Raw genomic sequence first — 23,873 nt, 5'->3', positions numbered from 1 at the left:
AACATTTTATGTCCTCAAGGCAGTGTAAGAGGCTGTTTAAATTTGACTGGTTGTTGGGTTTCAGGGGGAGGTAAAGCTGAGTGTCATCGGCATAGCAGTGGAAAGAAATGCCGTGCCTTTGAATGATTTGGCCAAGGGGGAACATGTATAGAGAGAAGAGAATGGGGCCTAGGATGGAGCCTTGTGGAACTCCGCAGGAGAGGCTAGCTGGAGCAGAGGAATAACTGCCTATGTTGATGGCGAAACTCCTATCTTTGAGGTACGAAGCGAACCAGCTCAGGGCAGTGCCATCAATGCCAACCGCGTACCGGAGACGGTCAATAAGGATGGTGTGGTCCACTGTATCGAACGCTGCACTGAGGTCGAGAAGGAGCAGGATTGCACAGTCGCCGGTGTCGATGGCGAGATGCAGGTCGTTGTGTACCTTCAACAAGGCAGACTCTGTGCTGTGGTGGGCTCTGAAACCTGACTGGAAACTTTCCAGGATGGTGTATTGGTGCAGGTAGGGCACTAATTGGTTTAGAATTGCCTTTTCAAGGACTTTTGACAGGAATGGCAGTTTGGAAATGGGTCTGTAGTTGCTAGGCAAGGTGGGGCCTTGGTTAGGTTTTTTCAGTAGGGGCTGGACCACTGCGTGCTTGAAACTGGTTGGAACAGTGCCAGTGGCCAGAGAACTGTTGATAATAGAGAGGATGCTGGGACCGGCTATTGCAATGACATCCTTCAGAAGGGCAGTGGGGGCAGGATCAAGGGGGCAGGTTGCAGGTTTCATAGCGGAGACAAGCTTTGCAAGGGAGGATAGAGTGACGGGTTGGAAGCAGTCCAATTTAGATGAACAGACTAGTGAGACAGCTAGGTCACGGGTGGGAGGGGAAATGTTCATTCTAATGTTCTCAACTTTGTTGGTGAAAAACTTAGCGAATTCTTCGCACTTAGCAGGGGACCCAACTAAGCTGGTACTGGGGGCGGGACATATGACAGAGGTAATTGTTCTAAATAGGACCTTGGAGTTATGAGAGTTTTTGGAAATAAGGTCGGAGAAGTATTGTGCTCTAGCAGACTTTACTGCTTCCTGGTATTTGAGAAGATTGTTTCTCAGAATTTCGAAGGAAATTTGAAGCTTGTCACATTTCCACCTCCTTTCTGATTTTCTGCATTCCCTTCTTAGGGCTTTGGTGGTGTCATTGAGCCACGGCCGACCTTTGGGCTTAGGCTTTTTCATTTTAAGGGGAGCGATAGAATCCAGGATGGAAGAGCAAGTGATATTAAATAAAGAGGCGAGATCTTCAGTGCTGAGATGGGGGGGAGAGGCCTCAATAGTGCAGATGTTGGGGGCAGCTGTGAGAGCCTTGGAGAATTTACTGGCAGTCAATGAATTTATGTCGCGGGAGTAACGAACAGGGAGATGAGATTTTGCGGGAGATAAAGGCAGAGATGCGTCAAAAATGATAGCGCTGTGGTCCGATAGACAGGCTTCAGTAGTTTCAATGTTGTTGATTGGGAATCCGGACGATAACACTAGGTCGAGAGTATGGCCTAACTTGTGAGTGGGTCCCGTGGTGTGAAGAGTCAGATTGAAGGACTCAACCAGGTGCATAAATTCACTCACAAGAGGCTTAGTGGGACAGCAAACATGAATATTAAAGTCACCAAGAATCATGATCCGGTCAAATTTGGGCAAAATGCTAGAAATCAGATCAGCAAATTGGGTGATGAAGTCCTTATGCATTTTTGGTGGGCGATACACAAGAACAATTAAGAGGGGATAGGCTAGGCCTACTTTAATTAGTTGCACCTCGAAACTGGAGAAATGATCAGCGTTCAGGAGGCGGCAGTTGAAATGTTTCTTAAACACAGTGGCTAAGCCCCCACCGCGTCCGGAGAGCCTAGACGAGGTGAAAAAGTTATAGTCATCAGGACAGAGTTCCACGAGTGGAGCAAGCTCACCAGGGTTAAGCCAGGATTCTGTGAGCAGTAAGAAGTTGTTGAGGATGAAGGTCTTGTTCTGTAGGGATCTTGCGTTGATCAGGGCCACTTTAGCAGGGACAGCAGGGACAGCGGGTGAGCTTCGGTCTGGTAGCGGCTCCCACGCCAGCGGGCGGAGGTTCAGGGAGACCACGCCGCTGCGCTTCACAGATGGCCTTGCTGGGAGCCCACGGGCCGGCAGTCCAGGGACCGGGATGATCGGTCGAAGAGTGGCATACCTGAGCTCGAGGGAGCGCCGGTGGATGGAGCAGTAAGGTCGACCAGGTCCGACTTTGCAGCGCTGGGCGAGGTAGGCCGCTGTTGGATGAGCGCGGGCGAGGTTTTTAAAATTTTCGAATGTTCCCGCGCGTTTACCCCGCCTCCTAGCGCGGTGCGTGCGGCGGTGGATGTAAGGCTGGGCCCGCACATCTACCGGGAGTTGATCGAGGAGTGATCGCTGGAAGAAACTTTGTCCGGGACCTGGACTGAAGAAGTCGACGACGGAGGGTCGGATCAACAGGAGGGTTCGGCGGTCGTAAACCAAAGTGGCTCGTTCTTTTGTGCCTTGTTCTTCTCTCTTATTTAACGTTTTAAATATGCTCATTCCCAGATTTCTGATGTCTGGGAAGTTTCCTATTGCTGCTGTATACCTTGACTGAGAGGGTGTGCTACCTTTCATATCCTGTGGGTTATTTCACTTTATAAAGTAGGGTGCTACTTTACTGTTTGTAATCGACATTCTTTGCTACAATGCGGAGTAGACAGATGTTAGCATGGCCTACAATTTGTTTTGTGAATTTGTGAAGTGGCGTTTATTCGTGTAAGTTAGTGCACTTTAGGAATAATATATATATAATGGTATATTGAGGGGGCTGGGTTCTGTGGAGAAAATGTGTGTTCAAGTTCAACCTTATAGCTGCTGAAATGAATATAACGGGGGGGGGGGGGGGGGGGGGGGAGAATTGGAGTTCTGAGTAATCAGTAAAAATCAATTTCAGGTGTAATGTAAAATCTGAATTAAAACATTGTAATAATAATAAAAGTATAGTGTTGCGGCTCCCAAGGGTCGGGCCATACTACTACCGACCTTTGTGTTCCTGCACCGTGACGCCCACCGGACGCCACTCCAGAGGCCGTATGAGGGCCCGTACCGGGTGCTGGAGCACGGACAGACAACCTTTGTCTTGGACATGGGGGGCCGGCCGGAGGCCGTGTCAATTGACCGCCTGAAGCCGGCCCATTTAGACATTGACCAACCGGTGCGGGTTGCCCAGCCTCGGCCACGAAGTTGCCCACCCTTCCGGGACCCACCACCTGTCCCTCCAACTGTGCCTCCGCCGGCCCCTCTGTCGACCGATTACCGTACGCGGTCCGGTCGGGTTGTGCGACCACCAGTGCGTTTCGTGCCTCCGGTTCTGGGGTGGGGGATCCTGTGGCGGCTCCCAAGGGTCGGGCCATACTACTACCGACCCCTCGGCACGGGAATGGACCAGCCCAGGGGGGCGGTCCGGTACCATGTATATAAGGACAAGGTTTTGGGCGCGAAGCCATTCCGGCAGACTCGACCCGTCTGATAACCGAGGAATAATAAAACAACGTCCCGAAATACCCGGCTTCTCGCCATTATTTCGGGCCTCTTCCGAGGCGCCACATTGGTGACCTCGACGGTCCATTCATACTAGGTTGGACAAACGATGGATAGCCGACCGTCCGTCCGGCTCGCAGGCCGACCGCAGCTGTCGACCTTCTGGACCACCCGGGCTCGCGTTTGGTTTTACCAAGCGGAGGCCCAGTTCCAGCTGCGGGGCATCACATCGGATGACACCCGTTTTTTCCACCTGGTGGGAGCCCTTGACCAGGATACGGCTGAAGAGGTAACGGAGTTCCTCCAGGACCCCCTGGCCCACGATAAATATACAGCCCTTAAGAGCTGCTGCTCCAAACCTACGGGCTAACCCGAATGGAGCGGGCCGAAAGGCTCCTCCACATGCTGGGCCTCGGTGACCGGCGCCCATCTAGCCTCCTGAAGGAGATGGTCGCGTTGCTCGACGGGCACAGACCGTGCCTGATGTTCGAGTATACTTACCTGCACCTGCTGCCGGCCGACATTCGCCTGCAGCTCACCGACGCCTCCTTCGATGACACCCGGGCCCTCGGCAGGTGCGCGGACACGCTGTGGGCGGTGCGCCGTGATGACGTCAGCGCGCTAAACGTCATTCGAGAAGCGACCGATTTTCTCCAGTCGGGCGGGGGAGCTGTGGAAGGAGTGACAGCTATGCCCCGGAGGCTTGCGAGATCGCCCCCGGTGGCCATTGCGGGTCCTGCACCCGCACATGCACCTGCAGTCCCACACCAGCAGGCTCCAGCCAGCACCAGCAGGAGGCACTGGTGTTATTACCACCAGCGCTGGGGTGCTGCAGCCCGACAATGCCGCCAGCCGTGCACGTTCCCGGGAAACGCCGGGGCAGGCTGCCAATAGTCCCCGCGGCGGCCGGCCAGATTCACCGCCTCTTCGCCTGGGATCGGCGCTCCGGGGGCCGCTTCCTCGTGGATACCCGGGCGGAGCTGAGCGTCCTGCCCCCTTCGCTGCTGGACATTCGTTCTGGGAAGTGGGGGCCCATCCTCACCGCTGCAAACGGGAGCCACATTCGGACTTATGGCGTCCGCATGGTCCACATCGTTTTCGGCGCCAGCCATTTCATGTGGCAGTTTACAATCGCCGACGTCTCCCAGCCGTTGCTCGGGGCTGACTTTCTGCGGGCTCTTTCTCTCCTGGTGGACGTCAGGCAGCAGCGCTTGGTCCACTCCGCCACGATGGAGCCCATTGCGCTGCGGCTGAATGAGCCCGTTGTATGTCCGCTGTCGTCCGTGGACTCCCATTTCTCTCGTGTTCTGGCGGAGTTTCCAGATATTATGGCCCCGCAATTCAGGTCGTCGACTCCCAAGCACGGGGTGTTCCATTACATAATAACTACCGGCCCACCCCTCCACGCACGAGCACGCCGACTGCCGCCTGAAAAGCTACGCCTGGCACGACAGGAGTTCCGCACGATGGAGTCCTTGGGGATCGTCCACCCTTCCAACAGCTCATGGGCATCCCCACTCCACATGGTCCCCAAGGCAAACGGGGGCTGGAGACCTTGCGGGGATTATCGGCGGCTGAACGTCGCTACCGCCGAGGACCGATACCCCGTGCCCCACATCCAGGACTTCAACGCCCATTTGGCCGGGGCCACGATATTCTCGAAGGTGGATCTGGTGCGAGGCTACAACCAGATCCCGGTCCACCCGGAAGATGTGCCCAAGACGGCAATCATCACGCCGTTCGGACTCTACGAGTTCGTACGGATGCCATTCGGCCTCAAGAACGCCGCGCAGTCATTCCAGCGATTAATGAACGCCGTGTGTCGCGGGCTGGATTTCCTGTTCGTCTACCTCGACGACATGTTGGTAGCCAGCCGCTCGCGACAGGAGCACTGTGCCCACCTCCGGCAGCTCTCGTCTGATAACCGAGGAATAATAAAACAACGTCCCGAAATACCCGGCTTCTCGCCTTTATTTCGGGCCTCTTCCGACGCGTAACAAGGCAATGACTAACATTAGGCAGTTCAAAGAAAAATGGGGCAATTCTGACAGATTTAAATTTTGTGAAGAGATTTTAATTTGTTGTAGGAGGTTTAGGATAGCTAGCAGGGGTAGTGCTCTCTTGGAGTAGGTTGCAAGATCATGGTTTTGACAATGTAAGGCCATTTCTGGAAGCATAAGTTATATCAACACTTAAAAAATTATTTTGATGGTTGGCTAAATGAAACTTAAAAAGAACAGCAAACCAGAGAATGAAAAGCTAAGTAAATGTGAAACCTGTGTCGATGATAAGTGGAAATAAGAGATGGGTGGACAATGTAGCATTTTGCAGTTTTGCATGTCAAAAGGTGGTTGTGTTCCTCGTTTTTCCCCTTTTTGTAAAAGTGAGTTCCTGAAGTCTCAGCTCAACTGTTTATTTCCTTCCTCTTTCACCTTCCGAGGTATAGTGGGCTGTGGTTTCAACCCCAATGATTAAAATACTCATATATTTTGCGTAGAATGTATGTGGTGCCAAATTTACAAATAAGGTATTTCGCCTAACCTATTAAATATTCCACAATCACCCAAATCTTGTGTGATTCTATTTCCTTGAGTACCCTCTTTTTCATCCATTTTCTCCCTATTATCTATTTTCTTTTAATTGTAATGTTTGATTAAATTGTCTTGATAAAGCTGTTTTTAGCTAGTACCTTGATCCCAAGCAGTCTCGGCCTGACTAACTTCAACTTCTGTGCAACCTTAAATAGGAAACCACTTTGTCTTCAAAACAAGTGTCAAATCCAATTTGTCTAAGAATAAAGATATAGGCTCAAAATGTTTTGCTTCAATTATGGAAAGCATTGATTTTTCTTTTGCTATCTTTTTAGTTATCAACATAGCTTCATTTGTTTTTTTAATTTAAGGAGCAGATCACAAATTTCAATTTCAAGCATGTGTACCCAATGTACTTCTATATTTGTGTCTTTAGCTTCAGTCTGATAACAATAAATTATGCCATTTAGTCTTTTGCGCTCATGTTGCTCTTATGATAGGTGGCAAGTGACTTGCCCATACCCCCATGTTTTTTATCTGTGTCCCATTCATTTAATTTTGCTTTGCCTACTGTCTAAGTCTTTGGTTTTCTCTCCCCCCCCCCCCCCCCCCCAGCACCAGCCCACCCACCACCAGCCTCTATGCCCCCCATTCAGTTTACATTATGTGCACTTGAGGATTTGTAAAGTAATATCTTAATTATTAGAACAATTGCTAAATAGTTTAGATTATAAAATGCAAGGAATATAAAACCCTTAGTTTTAATGTTAATAATTTAGAGAGGATAAAAGTGCAAATATTTTTCAGAAAGCATTTTGGACAATTTGTGATATATCGATCACACTTTTGTAATGTGCAAGGGATAGTTTTCAATTTTCAATAAAACATCAGCTGAAGATGGTCGATTTAAACGGACCATTTGACATGTAAATATTAAAAGTGCCAGGTTTGCGATTGTAATTTTGAAACCATTCTTAATTTTATTCTTGATTCATATGTTTTGGAAACATTTTTTTGTATTGTTTTCAACTTTTTTTGGCTTAAAAATGATTATGAACCTCAGACCATTGCCTTCTTCTAAGATATTATTGCAGAAAAAAGCTGAATCATATATATATTCGCCAGAATTAAATAAATATCTGATCTGAAAGAGTTGCGGTTTAATCTTGCTTTTGGTTTTCTTTGTCACAGGTCAGTGCCAATGAGCTCACAAATGGTGTGATTAATGCAGCTTTCATGCTACTCTTCAAAGATGCAATAAGACTTTTTGCAGCATACAACGAAGGGATCATTAACCTGTTAGGTAAGTTATTTTTGCTTTACAAGTGCAAACTCTGTTTAAGGATGCCAGCTTATTTGCTGTGTACTAATCCTAGAACTCCCTGTACTCGGATTGTGTTACTGCCCTCTTAAATTCTCACTCAATGTTGTCTTTGGGCAGTTGTAGGTCTTCAATATATGCTGGCTTTTCCACTCATGTCTATATTACATCGGCTGTAAGGAGCTATTAGGGCAACCAGAAGCCCAAGTGAACACTGCTCATACAGACTGCATGTCTTCATTTTCTTGGTCCGTTAGAGCTCCATTTTTCCTGTTCTATCAAACCCTGTGAAAACTTGCATTGCTGCTTAACTCTTTCTTCCTGTGTGAATTGCAGGACATGTGAGATAAACCATTTTTTTTAAAGTTCATATGTATGTTTCTTTACTTTTTGTTGGGTATATAGCTATCGAATTTCACTTTGTTACAATTTGTTAACGTTGTTGGGCTATGGCACACTAAATTTGGATTTCATAAAAAAAAAAAATGCTGAGAACTTGATGGCATGAATTTCTGACTATGAAAAGGTCGCTTTATTCATCACACCATCGATGCTGCTTGACCCGAGTGCTTCCAGTAATTTCAATTTTATTTTCTAAAAGGAAGCCCATCGATTTTTTTTTTCTTGGTCTACAGTCAACAAATAAATTATGTTACCCACTTGCTGCTAATGTATTTAATGTGCATAAAGTGAGATCTAATGTTCAGAATTGCTGATTTGGGATCTGGCTCACCTGATTCTATTTCCTGCACTTCCTTTAAACTCACTGGAATTGTTTTCAGACTGCTGGGTAAATTGTTTATTTTATAAACAAAAGTGAGTTAAAATTGTATGGGTGAATTAATAGGAATAATATCCAATGGCCCAGAAAATCTGTCAGTTTGGTACCACAAGTCTCGAGGGTCCACTAAATCACCTTGATTCTGCTCTTTTGTTAGATTCCAATGGTGGAATATGTGTGGGAATTGTCTGCAGTTTTGCTAGTAAGTTTGGGATTTCTGCTTAGCACATGAGGCCTGAAACCTACCAGTATTGACACCGAAGAATACCAGATATTCAATGTGAAGCTGGCAGCGAGACCCAGCAGAATCCAGCCTCGAGTATCTATTTAGATATTATTGACCTCTAACTTCAAGTAATCCTTGTTTTCCCTTTCTCTCCATCCCTTCCCCATCCTAGTTCTCCAACCAGTCCAACTTTCATCTTTGTATGCCTCATTGTCACCTTCCCCAAGCTAACAATGATCTATTCTAAATTTTCCTTGATCTTTGTCCCCATGGTTCTCATTTTCACACCTTACCCTTCCATATCTCTGTGTCTCCCTCTCCCCTGACTCTCAGTCTGAAGAAGGGTCTCGACCCAAAACATCACCCATTCCTTCTATCCAGAGATGCTGCCTGTCCCGCAGAGTCACTCCAGCATTTTATGTCTATCTTAGGAGTAAGTCGTGGTGGGAAAATTTATTTCTGATTTGCGATTACAAATTTATTGCAAATTTGTTCTTGTGGTCTTTGTTTGCATTAATGCCAAGTGACGATAACAATGTAGTTTGAAAACTATCTATTGCTTCATTTGGGGCATTATATAATTTGTTTATAAGAGTGACGTTAAAATTATTGCCCTTTTTTCTAATTCCACTTTGGGGCATTATATAATTTGTTTATAAGAGCGACGTTAAATTTATTGCCCTTTTTTCTAATTCGCAGTGAAGCTCTTATCATCATATCATATCATATATATACAGCCGGAAACAGGCCTTTTCGGCCCTCCAAGTCCGTGCCGCCCAGTGATCCCCGTACATTAACACTATCCTACACCCACTAGGGACAATTTTTTACATTTTACCCAGCCAATTAACCTACATACCTGTACGTCTTTGGAGTGTGGGAGGAAACCGAAGATCTCGGAGTAAACCCACGCAGGTCACGGGGAGAACGTACAAACTCCTTACAGTGCAGCACCCGTAGTCAGGATCGAACCTGAGTCTCCGGCGCTGCATTCGCTGTAAAGCAGCAACTCTACCGCTGCGCTACCGTGCCGCCCGGTTACAAAAAGAAGAAATTTGTATTGTAGATTAAAAACAAGTGGGGAATAAACAGTGCTGAGTATAGGGAATATAGGGCAATATTGTTTAAAAAATGGTCATTGGTTATCACCTTTGTCGTTTAAAGATTTCTCAATGGCAGGCCTGTCTGTCTCGTAACTTGACAATATAAGTTAAACAGCAGTAAATGGGTACATTTGTCTGGCTCGTGATCAGTCTGAAACAGTTACTGGCAGGGAATTACAGGTCAACTGCATGAATATGTGTAAGTTGTTGAATTTTGTGTTAATTATCTATGTTTAATATTTGCCAGAGAAATATTTTGATATGAAGAAAAATCAGTGCAAGGAGGCTCTAGATATATACAAGAAGTTCCTTACTCGAATGACGAGGATCTCGGAATTCCTTAAAGTTGCCGAAGTAAGATTTTCTACACTGTAAACTATATTCTCAAATGTTAAAGGTTTTTTAAATATGTAAACTACGTTATAATAATGCGTATTCTTTGTTAAACACAGCAAGTTGGAATTGACAGGGGCGACATACCAGATCTTTCTCAGGTAGGCATCTTCTGAGTTGGATGTGCTTGCTGATGACTAAACTGTACTAATCATGTAAATTCTGAGCTAATTTTATTCTGTATCTCAACGGTTTGGGTTGTGATTTATGAATTCTACAAGGTTGAATTACAATTACCCATATGGCTGCAACACCTAGGTCACCTTTATTTAGCGATTTGATAATTTAACATCATTGTAATCTTTCACAATTTAAGTGATGAGAAGTACAGTTAATTCTCTGCCTTGACCTTTTGCTCGTTGATACTTTTTGGGAAATTCCTACGATAGCCACATAACCACTGCCAAAGAGTGGAGAATTCCTACAGAGAAGTTGAATTCCAGTTTTTAAATCAATGTGCTGTAAGCAGGTCCTGTCTGCAAAACATCCCATATCCTTGACTAAATTCAGAACCAATGAAAGTTTCTGTTAATTATACTGCTTTAAACTGGCTTCCAGATTTTGTGTCCATTTAGAATAACTCGTAATGATGTAGAAATAACTCGTACGCTCTAATTTAACCAAAATATAATTCTGTCTGCCATGGCCTGTTGGATCTCTTGGTTACTAACCATTTTAACTCTCCATCCCTTTCCCATGCTAACCTTTGTCCTGGTGGTACCCCATTGGTAGAGTGAGGCCACACGCAAAATGGAGGAATAGCACCTCGTATTCTGCTTGGGTAACTTGCAACCTAATGGTATGAACATTGAATTCTCCAATTTGAAGTATTACCTCCCCCCCTCTTTGTCTTTCTGGAGATTGGCAGGGGAGCTGAGCATCTTTTTAAAAAAAATCATAAGGATTAACATCTTAATAGAAGGACTGCTTTTAAAACATCATTTGAGAGCATTTTTTTTCTGGCTGTGTGAATTGGGGTGTGCTAATATAACTATGTAGAAACTATAGGTTTTACATTTCAAGAGTCTTGCTTTATTTAAAATTCACAGAAATACAGAAAGTAATGAAACAGTTTTCAGTCTTTCTCTTCTTTTGGAGATAAATTATTTCGGGTGATTTTGTAATTGGGGGAATAAAAATCTGGTGCAGTTTTTCACAAGAAAATAGCAATTTGCATGATATGGTAGTTTTTTCCTCTTTACACCATAGGCACCAAGTAGCCTCCTTGATGCACTAGAACAGCATCTAGCTTCATTGGAAGGAAAGAAAGTGAAAGACTCTTCAACAGCTGCTAGCAGGTAATTGCATTGATCTAAACCATTATAGTGCCCATTTATAAAACATCACCTATTATTTCCAGCTTCATGATGCAGGTCGAACAGCTCTGGTGACCAATGGAGAAAGAAACCCTTTGACTTGAGAGATGTGCAGTGAGTTGAGATGTAATGTTCTTGCACTTGGTTTCCATTGTACAAGATGGAACATGGAAACCATGTGCAAGAACATTATATCTAGCAAATGTAACTCTTCCTCCATAAAAAGATGATTTGGCTGTTGCAGTTGGGATGTTTATGTTAAGCTTGCATGTGGCTATAGTTGGTTTTAGTCTCCAATTTTGCCTCCACCCCTCTCTCACTTCCTGCTTTATCAGCATTGGCAGAGGCCACTGCCATGTCAACATTTTGCTGGAACTGAGATCTTTTGGCTGGCTATCTGCTTCCCACCATGAAAAATCTCCAATTACTTCCCTCTGAAGGGTATTCTGTTTAAGGTCATGTATAAATGAAAGCCACAGTTAGACTTGTCGTTGAATTGAAATGCAGATCCATAAAAATAATGATATCCTCAAACTATCTGGTCCCAAAACTGATGCAGCAGGAATGAATGGGAATTACCTAAGGAGCTTATGAAGTTTGCAACTTATCCGGCAGTGACCAAAATAGTTCCTTTGCTTTTTTTGGTAATCTTTGAACAAACTTGCCGAACTTTCTGTAGGGCATTAGGTTTGAGAAACATTAATCGATTAAAGGCTTTACAAATATAAGTATATAAAAGCAACTTCAAAATAAATAATAACCTGGGATACAAAGAAAAGCCATTATTTGGCTTTGAAAGCTGGCAATGCCTCGTCATTATCAAAAGAGGTTTCTGAGTTCACTGATTGCCAGATTAGAGCATATGAGTGTTTCAAAACTGCATCTGGTTAACTTCCATTTTGAAGAACCCTTGCATTCTCTGCTCCAATGATGCAGTACGTTATCTCAATGATGGAGCAGGCTGACTTTGAAGTGCATAATCTGTGTGTTTTCTGTGCCCAAAGCATGAACAAAGAGAATTCCGCTGCATATATAGCAAAGCTTTAGGCACAATTCTGTGTATTGTGGGAGCACAAAGGTGTCCTTTGTTACCAAAGAATGCTGCAGAGTTAAAAGAGAAAATAATGTGATTTAGAAACAATGTGTTGGAGAAAATGATTGTTTTGCATGCCCAGATGTCGGTACTCGAGAGAATGATTGAACTGCTGATCAAACAGATGATTTTGACCAGTTTTTGTTTGTCCTGTTGAACCCTTGTAGGTTAGTGTAGAGAATTCCATCACTTTGTACCTTGCAGATGACTGAGAGGCTAGGGTAAGAAAATAACTGCAGATGCTGGTACAAATCGAAGGTATTTATTCACAAAATGCTGGAGTAACTCAGCAGGTCAGGCAGCATCTCAGGAGAGAAGGAATGGGTGACGTTTCGGGTAAGCCACTTGCTAGACTACCTTGCCTCTAGTCTTGCCTTCAACATTCTTGTGCATCGCCTATAATGAACATTCGTTATAGGCGATGCACGAAAGTGTTGAAGGTGAGGAGGGAAACATAATTGTGCTTTATATGGGAAGTAGAATAAATGGCCTGCACATCTTTTATCACACTTGGCACATGGCATCTCGTGTCCGTTTCTTGAATGGGATTTGAATTAAAAGAATCTGATTCTCTCTTTATTGGAGTGAGCTGGTCTTCTGTAGGATCAGAATCTAAGAATGCATATACATTGATTTGTTGCATTCGCTCATCATTCCTGCCTGCTGCCTTTAATTCTGGGAAACTAAATTTCATCTCAAATAGTTAAATATTTGAAAAAATGGATTTGAAGGTTTCCGTCTAAAAAGATGAGTTTATTGTACAAATTATGTTGATTTTGTTGAGTCTTGAAGGCCTGTAATGTGAGTGTGTTTTGTACAGATATTTTAAGTTGTTTTTATACTTTCTCTTTTTCTTCCCCAGGGCTAGCACCCTTTCAAATGCAGTCTCATCACTTTCTAACACTGGCATGTCACTTAGCAGAGTAGATGAAAGGGAAAAACAAGCTGCTTTGGAGGAAGAGCAGGCCCGATTGAAAGCACTCAAGGTGGTGTGTTGTGTTTTTGTTTCTCTTCCTCTTATTGTCGAAGACAAATTGAACATCAAGGCCACATTACTTGGGACTTGTGTACTTATTGTATATGTTCAAATATGAAAATAATGTTGCTTTTCATAACAGGTTTGGGCAATTTTTAAAATTCAATCTGCTTATTTCCCTTGCTCCCTTTCCTTACCAAGCTGAATCTCTTGCCACCATCAGTCTCCCTCTGACTGGTAACTTGCTCTTGCTTCTGTCCTCTTATCTCTGTGTCCTCCAAGCTTATTCTCAGTGGAAGCTATTCCTTCTCCCTTTACCCCATCTCATTAAACTACAGGCACCCAAACAAATACCTCTTCCTTCCCTTGCCCATATGGTATTGGTTTATTATTTTCATGTGTACCAAAATACAGTGAAAACCTGTTATGTGCTGGTGGTTCAAATCACACAATACATGAGTTCAAGAAGTAATATGAGGACAACCAGTAGTTCAGAAAGAGAAAGGAAACTGAGTGCAAAAAATGGTGTTACAGAGAAAGTGCGGATTTTTAAAAGTGCAAAAGCTGTAAAGAGGTCGTTTTGAGGATCAGCTCTATATCCTTAGCTTATGAGATATTCAGTAGACGGGAGAAGCGGGTTTGACAGGGATGTAAGTGGTCCTTCGTTTATGTTGGCTACTTTCTGAAGGTAGCATGAAGTATAGATTGGATAAGAGTCTAGTTTGCTTGATAGACTGGGCTGTCCATCGCTCTCTGCAATTTCTTGTGGTCTTGGGTAGAGCAGTTGCCAAACCAAGCCTCTATTCATCATCCATGATTTCAAATCTTTGACCAGTCTTCAGTCACTGCTTTTGATAGCTACTGCTTCGTTGTTGGCTGCACTCTTTTCTGTGAATTCTATAAGCATATTGTCATCCCCCAAATTCATACTGTAGTCTGCAAATCTGTGATTTGAATTTCTAACCTTGCCTTGGCACTAAATTGGTCCCAAGATACAGAGCTGAATCTTCTATGATTGTGACAATAATATTTTGCCATTCACTGGATCTCTGTGCAGCCTTTGGCATGGTCCCACAGAACCCCTTGCACCAGTGGGAATGTCCAAGTTTAATTATGTTGCCTCATTAGGTCCAAATCTAGATTTTCCTAAGGTTCGCTCATTTTTCATTAAAAACTGTAAAGTATCATAAGAAAATCAAGATTAAATGAACTTTGAATTGATATGAACTGCTGTGAAAATGTAAAAGGTAGATAAACAAAATCCATAACATAGCTGAAAAGCCATTTCCATTTGACCAATTAAATTTAACCCTCTTAAAATTGTTTTCTTATGTCTGTTAAATAGTTAGAGTTGTTTTCTAACAGGAGCAGCGTTTGAGGGAACTTGCAAAGAAATCCTATCCATCTTCTGGAACTACAGCGGCATCTCCTAGTTCTACTTCAGGTGGAAGTATCAACACAACAGCAGCCATAGACCTCTTCTCTACCCCTAGTTCTTCCAACAGGTATGAAACCAGCAACTGTTTTATTTCTTGGCAATTTACAACTGCCTACTGAATTTGAGTGGTGAAGTGAGATTCACAATCAAACTTAATATTGTAAAAGCAAAAATGCTGGTGGTGCTGGAAATCGCTGAATTACTCAGTGGACCAAAGAGTATTTGTGGAGAGAGAAACTGTTAATGTTTCGTGTTAATGACCTTTCATCGTAACTGGGAAAGTGAGAAAGCAAGTATTTAGGTTGGAGAGAAGGTTAAAATAGAGGGAAATAAAAGAAGGAAATCGTAGGGGGAAATGGTCAAGTGTGAAATATAGAACATAATTACTGGAGAATTGGAATGAAAGAATGCTAGAAATACCAAGCAGGTAGGGAGCTTCAAATATTAAAGGTTGATGGCCTTGCATTGGAACTGACCTGTTCTGATACAAATAGGGAAGGCAGGTTATCTGAGTTTGTTACATATGATTTTAAAAAGTCCAGAGAATTACACTGTCTTGATGGAAATTGATGTTCCCCATTCTTGATTCTAAATAGAAGTAACCACACCAAAGATATATTGACAAAATGATGAGAAATTATGGTTAAAGAACATTAAATAAGCTCTGTGACATCAATTTATTTTACACTGATATTGGAATATTCTTCATGTGTTGTAGGTATATTTTGAAATTTGAAGTATCGCCTTCCTTGACTGGTAATGATTCCATTTGTTTGGGTGCTGTCTCCTTGATTAGGGATCAGAAATTTGTCCAGGATTTCTGAACATCTTCCTGTAATACTAGATCTCTGGTGTTGGGTAGAGACAATATCTAGCCTGGTTGCCAAATGTGCACCCTCGTGGTCAGATAGCCTGTAGATTATAGTTTGTATGTAAGAAATGTCCTTGAGTGGGGTATTATGGCACAGGAAAAATATCAGCAGTGCTGGCTTGGTAAAATTCTCATTTTGTGAGATGGATAAACAAACCGATGTCAGTGTCCTGTCCAAGGCCAACAGCATTGAGACCCGAGTCACGTTTCAGTTGACTTTGTTGGACATTCCATGTGCTTCACTTTGGTGACTTAAAATTCTCAAAACCGGAACTGTTTTCCAAGCTCTGTCATGCAAGATGTAGACGCAGAAAAGAAATTCAAGGATGCGCTCAAAGTTTCCTTGAACCTCAGCGATCCTACTGACCCCTGGGAATCTCTGGCCTGTATCTGCTTGAAGTGGAGAAGGAACACGCCGGTTGGTATTGAGAACCTTGTGATCATGTATTGGAACGTACAGAAGTTCTGCAGAAGGAGTGGGTGAACTCAAACCATACACCTACCTGCCCCTCAGTCTCAGAAAAACATGCACTCTCCCGCCTGCCCCCATTGGTTTCATTAGTCACCACAGAACGCATAAGAAGACTGGAGGCAAGCCTTCCTCAATGACAAAGAATTGCACAGAAACAAAAGAAGATTGTGGAGAAACTGAAGCCATGAAATTGGATCCAAGCAAGGTACTGAGGTATTTTAGGGAACGAGGGGGCAACAATAATGAAACAAGTTCTCTTTCAGAATTATTCAGAAGCAAAATGATTTCTCATCTGGTCTCTGAGCTCGAATGCCATGTTCCAACAATGTATCCTTGTTCACATACTGAGTGCTTTTGCGCCAAAATCTGAACTACTGCTATGTTTTTCCATTTGTATTTGCAATTAGGATTGACCTCTTAATATCGAATAGTTATCATTCTCAACTTGTCCAACGATGATGAAAAAAACAAAATGCTGAAGGAACTCTGGATCAGGCAGCATCTGTGGAGGGAATGGACAGATGACTTTTCGGGTTGGGCCCCTTTGCTGATTGGAGTAGGAGGGAGAAAGCTGAAAAAGATTGGTGGGGGTGAGACACAGCCTGGCAAGTGACAGGTGAATATGTGAGGTGGGGGGTGGTAACTGGCAGATGGATGGGGTAGGTAACCAAGGCACTAGGTGATATGGAGAAAATAAAGTGCATCAAATAAGAAAAAAAGGGGAGTGAAGGCTGGAACAAGTGTTGTGGGTGGGAGGGGAATGGGGTGGGGGGGGGGGATAAAAGGGAGAAGCCAGATTTGGAATGGAAAATGAGTGTACAAAGAAGGGGAAAGAAGCATGTTCACTGAAATGGTGGGAGAAATGTGGGGCTTGAAGGGGCAGGGCAAAGAGAGGGACCTGGTGGCGATACTTGAAATTGGAGAATTCAATATTCATACTTTTGGGTTATGGGCAACCCAAGCAGAATATTTAGTGCTCTTATTCCAGTTTGTGAGTGGCCTCACCCTGGCAACGGAGAATGCCTAGGACAGAAAGGTTGGATTGGGACGGAGAATTAAAATAGTTAGCAGGTCTTGACAGCTCAGTACATGTGTTCGACGAAATATCTGTGTCTGTGCTTGGTCGTGCTTCCGTAAATGAGTCCACATCGGGAACATGGAATGCCTTAGACAAGGTTGGAAGAGGAGCACACGAACCACTGCTTCACAGGGAAGGACTGCTATGGCCCCTGGATGGAAGAGAAAGAGGAAAAGGGACAGGTGTTGCATCTCCTGCAGTGGTAGAGGAAAGTACCCGTGGAACAGGTGGAAAGGAATGAATGAACCAAGTAGTTGTCATCTCATTTGATCTGCAGCAAATTTTCAAACCTAAAATTAAAATGCAGGGTGGGTTTTGATATTTCTTTCTAAAATTAACTTCTTGGAGGATTATTTTGTAAAATCCAATAAGATTTGAAACTAAATACTTCACATTGTGTGCACTCACCTGGCGTACTGGATGTAAGTTCTGTTTTAATTTTTTCCCTACAGTACGTCCAAACTGCCAAATGATTTGCTTGATCTACAGCCAACATTTCAACCATCCATGCATTCTGTTTCAGCCGTACCCCTGGCAGCTAATACGTGGGGAGGTAAGGTGTCACAAAACCAAAGCAAAATGGTATTCATCATTTCAAAGAAATCTTACACATAAATATTTGGAAGGTTTGATCTGAATATGAATGTAAAAATTGTTACCATTGAAATTGAAACTAAATGCATTAATATGTTAATATTTCATACAATTAAATCAGGCAAAGTGTGAAGAATTTGTATTGGATATCTAAACTATAGAAATTAAATTTGGGAGGAAATAAAAGCAATGTCTGATACCATTTAATGCTGTTTTATTCTGCAGGTTTGGTGCTTTACAAATTTATTGAATTTCCCACCTGATCAGCATGTCCAGGTTGGCCTTAGACCACCTGGATGTTGGGTAGAAAAGGCTACATCATACTAGGAAAAGATAAGGAAGGATCTGTTTTTTGAGGGGCTTGGGACGTGGTTTAAGGATTAACAGAATGTTACTTTGGGTTGGGTTAGAGGTAAATGCATCATGGGATGTGGTAGGGTTGGAAGACGGCTCTTTAGACTGGAACTAAACACTTTACCATTCCTGATGCACAGCCATGCACTCAAGTTACTTAATGGCCATTGCTCCTCACATCTGTTTATCTTCCAATCTTCCTGAGGCCAGGGAGGCATAACCGACTTCATATAAAGTTAAACCACAAACATCTTTAAAAGTTGTCGGTGGCTTATTTTCTTCCTGAAAATAAATGTGTCACTAGCTATGCTCTGCTCCATCCCTTTCACAACTGAAACTGGGTCATTTCAAGGCTCATTGGAATAAAGTTATAAATCGACCTTTATTTAGGAGCAGAATTTCTACCAACATTTGTTTATATTTTAATTTTGTGTTGATAAGCTATAATTGTGAATCTTTTCAAAGATGCTATAATGTTTGGCTTTTACTCCTGGACATGCCTTCTAAATGCCTTACTCCTGAGCAAGATTGCCAGTGTGCATTAGGTCAGGTTCCATCTGTGCACTGACACCCAGCGCTATCTGGTCATCTCTCTATGTTGCCACAACCTAACCGATCTGACATTGAGACGTGGATCTGCAATTTCCTGTATCTTAACTTCAGAGAAGTTGAAGCTATTGTTTAAGATCTAGAGTTACTCAGCCACCAATTCTATTGATGGTCTTGGCAATTTTTTACAGCAAAACCAGATTGCTTGCAACTAAACTGTTCAGTCCACAACTTTGAACCCACTGTAGTTTTTCACCCTGCATTTGAATATAAGAAATGGGAACGGGGTAGGTTGCGTGCCCCCTAAGATCAGCAATATGCAATTTGTAATTTTGATTGGTTGATTGTTTCTAATTGTTTTCTTTGTGGAAAGTAAAGCCATTAGTGAGGGAACCCTAGTTCCCTTACGATTGTGAGTGTGCCAAATAGTTCATACTTTGATCTTTAGTGTAGATAATTTCCATGGGAATTTGCAGTAACCTTCAGACAAAAGGAAGCAAAATGGTAATAAAATGTTTCTGAGCAGTAAAGTGTGCTGTGTAATTGTTTGAAGATTATGATAGTTTAGCCATCCGGTTGAAAAGATTTGCTCTGCACTTGGCTTGGGATACTTATGAAAACACACTGCAGATGAGCCCTGCGTTATGGATGGGTTTGTTTTCCTAGAGAACTATCCATATCGTGATTTTTTTTTTTTTTTTTGTAACACAAACCCCTTTGTGGGATGATTTTCTTTCACAATAAGCCATTTTATCGGCAATGACAAATAACTGCTGTTAATAGCTAATGACAATATTAGACGGTGGGATGGACTAGGTTTCTCCGACATAAACAATAAATGTTGTCAATTTTAATTTTTTTCACGGTACTATAGGACAATAAAATTTGGACATGATGTCACTGTGTCGATTTGGCTTGGCAGTCATCGCCGAATCCCTACTTTACCAGGCCCACTTCAGTACTTGCTGTGCTGGTGTGCTCTTCATGTGAAGCATTTTCTCTGATGCGCAAGGCTGGTAGATTATTCAGTTCAGTTTATTGTCACGTGTACCGAGGTACACTGAAAAGCTTTTTGTTGCGTGCTAACCAGTCAGCAGAAAGACAATACATAATTACAATCAATCCATTTACAGTGTACAGATACATGATAAGGGAATAACGATTTGTGCACGCCAGCAAAGTCTGGTCAAGGATAATCCGAGCGACATCAAAGAGGTAGATAGTCACTGCTCTCTGGTTGTGGTAGGGATGATCCAGTTGCCTGACAACAGCTGGGAAGAAACTCCCTGACTATTGTAAAATGATTCAGGAAGTGGAGATGTTCAGAAAAGGGGTGGGATTTGAGAAAAAAGATAAACATTTCTCGGGTAACTCAGCGGGTCAGGCAGCATCTTTGGAGTTTATGGATGAATGACATTTTGGGTTGGGTTGAGGATTGCCGTTCATAGGAGAAGGGTGATGTTGAAGGTGTTCAGATACCTAATTGTTTAAAGAGTGGTGATTTTTGAGTAATGGATGAGGGTTTGCTTTCAAGAGTTTGCTTTCAAGAGTTGGCTGTGACTAACGTGGCTTCCCACAAGGTAGTGTCAGAAAATGCCTCGCAGATGAAGAACACAGCCACATAGTTAAACCGCATGGGAGCAGGCTCTTCAGTCCAACCTATCCAAGTTGTCCTACTAAGCTAGTCTCACTTGGCTGTGCCTGGCTCACAACTCTCCAATCCTTTCCTTTAATGTACCTGCCATAATGTCTTGAATTCTATAATTGTACACCTCTCTACCATTTCCTCTGGAAGTTATTCCAGATATGCACTAACCTCTGTGTAAGAAGATTGTCCCCTCATGTGCCTTTTAACTCTTTAACTTTAAACCTATATTATACCCTCTAAAATTAGACTCAATTCCCTCCCCCTCACCCCCTGCCCCCGCCCTGGGGAAAAGACTGTTAATTTATCTTATCTCTGGCCCTCATGATTTTATTAACCTCTATAATGTCACTTTTGGCCTCCTATGCTCAAAGGCAAAAAGGTCCGAGAGCATCTAACCTCTCATATCTCGAACCCCTCAGACCTAGTGATATCCTCATATCTTTGCACCCTTTCCAATTTAATAATTTTCCTACATCAGGGCAGTCAGGACTGTACACAGTACTCCAAATGTGGCTGTACCAACATCTTGTACATGAGTAACATTATGTCCCGACTCCTACACTGAATACCCTGACCGATGGAGGCAAGTGTGCCAAATGCCACCTTCACCACTCTGTCTACCTATATTGCCACTTTCTTGGAACTATGTGCTTGCATCCCTAGTTCTCTCTGTTCTGCATCACTTCACCAGAGCCCTACCATTTACTGTGTAAGTCCTGCCCTGGTTGTCTTACCAAAATGCAACACTTCACATTTATTTGAATTAAATCTCATCGGCATTCCTCAGGTCATTGGCACAGTTGTTCAAGATCCCATTGTAATCTTAAATAACCACTTTCACAGTGCACTCTCCCAGCAATTTTAGTGTTGTCTGCAAATTTACAAGCCTGGTTTCACTTCCTGACCTAGATATTTACAGAATTTGATTTTGTTTAGACATGTTTTTCCTTTACACAAAAAGGAAATAGAGCAACCATGTTTTCTTCTGTTTTTTAAATAAATTATTAAAAAAATAATGCTCTAGTACTGGTCCCTGTGGCATGGCATTTGTTAAATATTGCCAAGAGAAACAGAACTGTTTCTAGTTTGACAGTCTTTTATCCATGCCAAAAGTTTGCCTTCTGCACAATGAACATTTATACTCTGCAAGAACATTGCAACATCATTGGTTTCTGGTTATCAAAAATCAACACATCCATTGATTTCCCCTTTATCCACAGCTTGTTTTACTTATTTAATGAACACCAATCGTATGGTCAAAGATAATTTACTTTTCCAAACCTATGTTGACATTGTCTGATTATGTTGAATTCTACTAAGTGTTCTGATTGTATCATTAATTATAGCTTCTAATATTTGCCCTCTATCAGATTCGAAATGAATTGGCCAATAGTTCTTTGCATTGTGCCTCTCATTTTGAATAAGGAAGATGCAAAAAGAATGAGAATCCAGTGTAATAGAGGATTTTCTGAGATGTATAATTCCATTAGGGCTTCAAATACTATTTACTGATGGTTCTTGTTTGAGCCAATGCCACATTTTATTAGTGTTCCTTGAGTGTCACCTTCGAGTGCTTTTGAAAGGAAAACAATATTAACATTTGGTTTTGAAAAAGCAAAATTTAGGTGAAAATGTTTCAGTCTTGATAAAATATCAAACCACAACATCTTTGTAACTTCATTAGCTTATGCTACCAAAGGCTTTCTATGTTCTATCCTGCATCCTCATTGCCCCAAATCCCAGAGACCCTGTTCCATTGCTGAGTCTCTAAGTCAGAATTATCCCACCATCAAGCCATTTAAGATTGATTTTAAAAAAAATTGACAGTCGAGGCTGGAACAATGCAATAAAGGTTCATTAGTTGACATTAAGGCCTGTTGATTCAGTTCCCTGCTGCACCAGTGAACAGAGGTTCGACAATGTATGACAGAATCTGCTCATCTGCCCACTTTCCAAGCTGACAAGTGGAGGTAGCAGCAGTAGTAACTGCCTGACCAGTGGTTAGATGATAGCATCTTTAGTTTTAGTTTAATTTAGTTCAGAGATACAGCACGGATGCAGGCCCTTAAGCCCACCGTGTCCGTGCCAACCAGCGATCCCCATACACTAGCACTACCCTACAAACTAGGGACCATTTACAATCTTTACCAAAGCCAATTAACCTACAAACCATCACTCCATCTTTGGAGCGTGGGAGGAAACCAGAGCACCAGGAGAACACCCACACAGTTGCAGGGAAAACGTATGTTCCGTACAGACAGCACCCTTGAGGCAGCAACTCTACCACTGCGCCACCATGCTGCCCCTAGAGAAATGGAAATTGTTCTGGAATCGGAGTAAATGCGACCAGGAAAATCATGACATCCTACTAAAGGCAAATCTTGTTGCTAATAAACTTTCTTATTAGTTATGAAACATTTCAATGGATGATGAAATTATCAAGTGAAATTTTGCGACCCAGTTTTCAAGAGAGCAATAATATGGATGAATGGATTTCTATTTACCCAGAAAATTGTAATTTGTTTAAATACTGGTGAGGAATTGACAATGTGGAGACCTTTATTTAATTTTCTCAAGTTTACTGTTGGTTACTTAAGTTGTTCCCTACAATAAATAATTGAAACATGTGCTGTACATTAGTCATTTGGAGGTTTAGTTCTAGCTTGAAATTCATCAAGGTCCTTTGAAAGTTGACCTTTCAAGATGTGGAAACGGGCAAATATTCAAAGGAAATCTTAATCAAAAGAATTGGAATGCAAAGTTAAGGCATAAAAAATATATATGAATAGATTAATTGCACATGTGCAGCATAATTTCTGCTCTCATAATTTCACCGTTCATGATCCATTTATAAAGCTGGCTTCTGTTTTTTGGGATTGAACATCCAAATACTGTGTTTTTGGCTTGACTCCAGAGCATGCAACTTCCATATCGACGACGTAATTAAAAACACCTTTTGGGTTAATTGCATAAACCTGTTGCATATAGTTTGGAAGTACTATAAAATAAATTATTACCCAAATCATAAATTCTTGAAGAATTCTTGAAATGATTTTCGGTGAAAATTCAGGAGACCAAGAAATGCTAATATTCCTGTTTTAAATTCACTGTGGGTTTGTCGTGAGGAAGTGGGTATCTTTGGAAAGTGCAGACATTTAGAATCATCTTTTGAGGTTGATACAAATCCTGCAAATTGTTCACTCCATGTAAGATTCTCGGGTTTGCACAAGAACTGCATTTAGCATGTCACATTCTAGTAATATGATGTATTTCACTCTAATTTCAGAGTAGGTCTTTCATTTGTCGTCACATTTTCTGGCTCGTGGGAGGGATTCAAGTTGCGAAGTAATTAATCAGCAGTCGAAGATTACATTTAATATGGTTTATATTAAGGATATTTCAGGATACATTGAAATATGCAAGTTCCTATTGAAAGTGATTATATCGGGTGAAATAAAGGGAGCAGCATAAGTAGCAACATGTATGTACTGTTAGTGCTAAATCCGTCCCTCTGAGTAGGCATTGTATAAAACTTAAAGAATTGTATTTATTTGTGGAAATATTTAAAGTTCCTTGGAA

At 42.4% G+C, this 23,873-nt stretch overlaps 1 protein-coding gene across 11 annotated transcripts in view; it reads left to right on the top strand.

Annotated features, from left to right (window-relative positions):
- picalma (phosphatidylinositol binding clathrin assembly protein a) overlaps positions 1 to 23,873 on the top strand; it is a 113,494-nt gene that overhangs the window by 52,423 nt on the left and 37,198 nt on the right. For 7 of the 11 annotated variants that reach the window (XM_078402658.1, XM_078402662.1, XM_078402659.1 and 4 more), the window contains exons 6-12: positions 7,273 to 7,384; positions 9,760 to 9,866; positions 9,965 to 10,006; positions 11,115 to 11,203; positions 13,177 to 13,303; positions 14,656 to 14,795; positions 17,602 to 17,702. In XM_078402658.1, the coding sequence (XP_078258784.1) occupies positions 7,273 to 7,384; positions 9,760 to 9,866; positions 9,965 to 10,006; positions 11,115 to 11,203; positions 13,177 to 13,303; positions 14,656 to 14,795; positions 17,602 to 17,702 (718 nt within the window). The remainder of the gene's footprint in view (positions 1 to 7,272; positions 7,385 to 9,759; positions 9,867 to 9,964; positions 10,007 to 11,114; positions 11,204 to 13,176; positions 13,304 to 14,655; positions 14,796 to 17,601; positions 17,703 to 23,873) is intronic. The other 4 variants (XM_078402660.1, XM_078402653.1, XM_078402663.1 and 1 more) reach the window with 1 other exon arrangement.

Source organism: Rhinoraja longicauda, chromosome 7 (assembly GCF_053455715.1).
Source record: "Rhinoraja longicauda isolate Sanriku21f chromosome 7, sRhiLon1.1, whole genome shotgun sequence".
Taxonomy (NCBI): Eukaryota; Metazoa; Chordata; class Chondrichthyes; order Rajiformes; family Arhynchobatidae; genus Rhinoraja; species Rhinoraja longicauda.
This window is presented reverse-complemented; position numbering and strand designations above follow the sequence as displayed.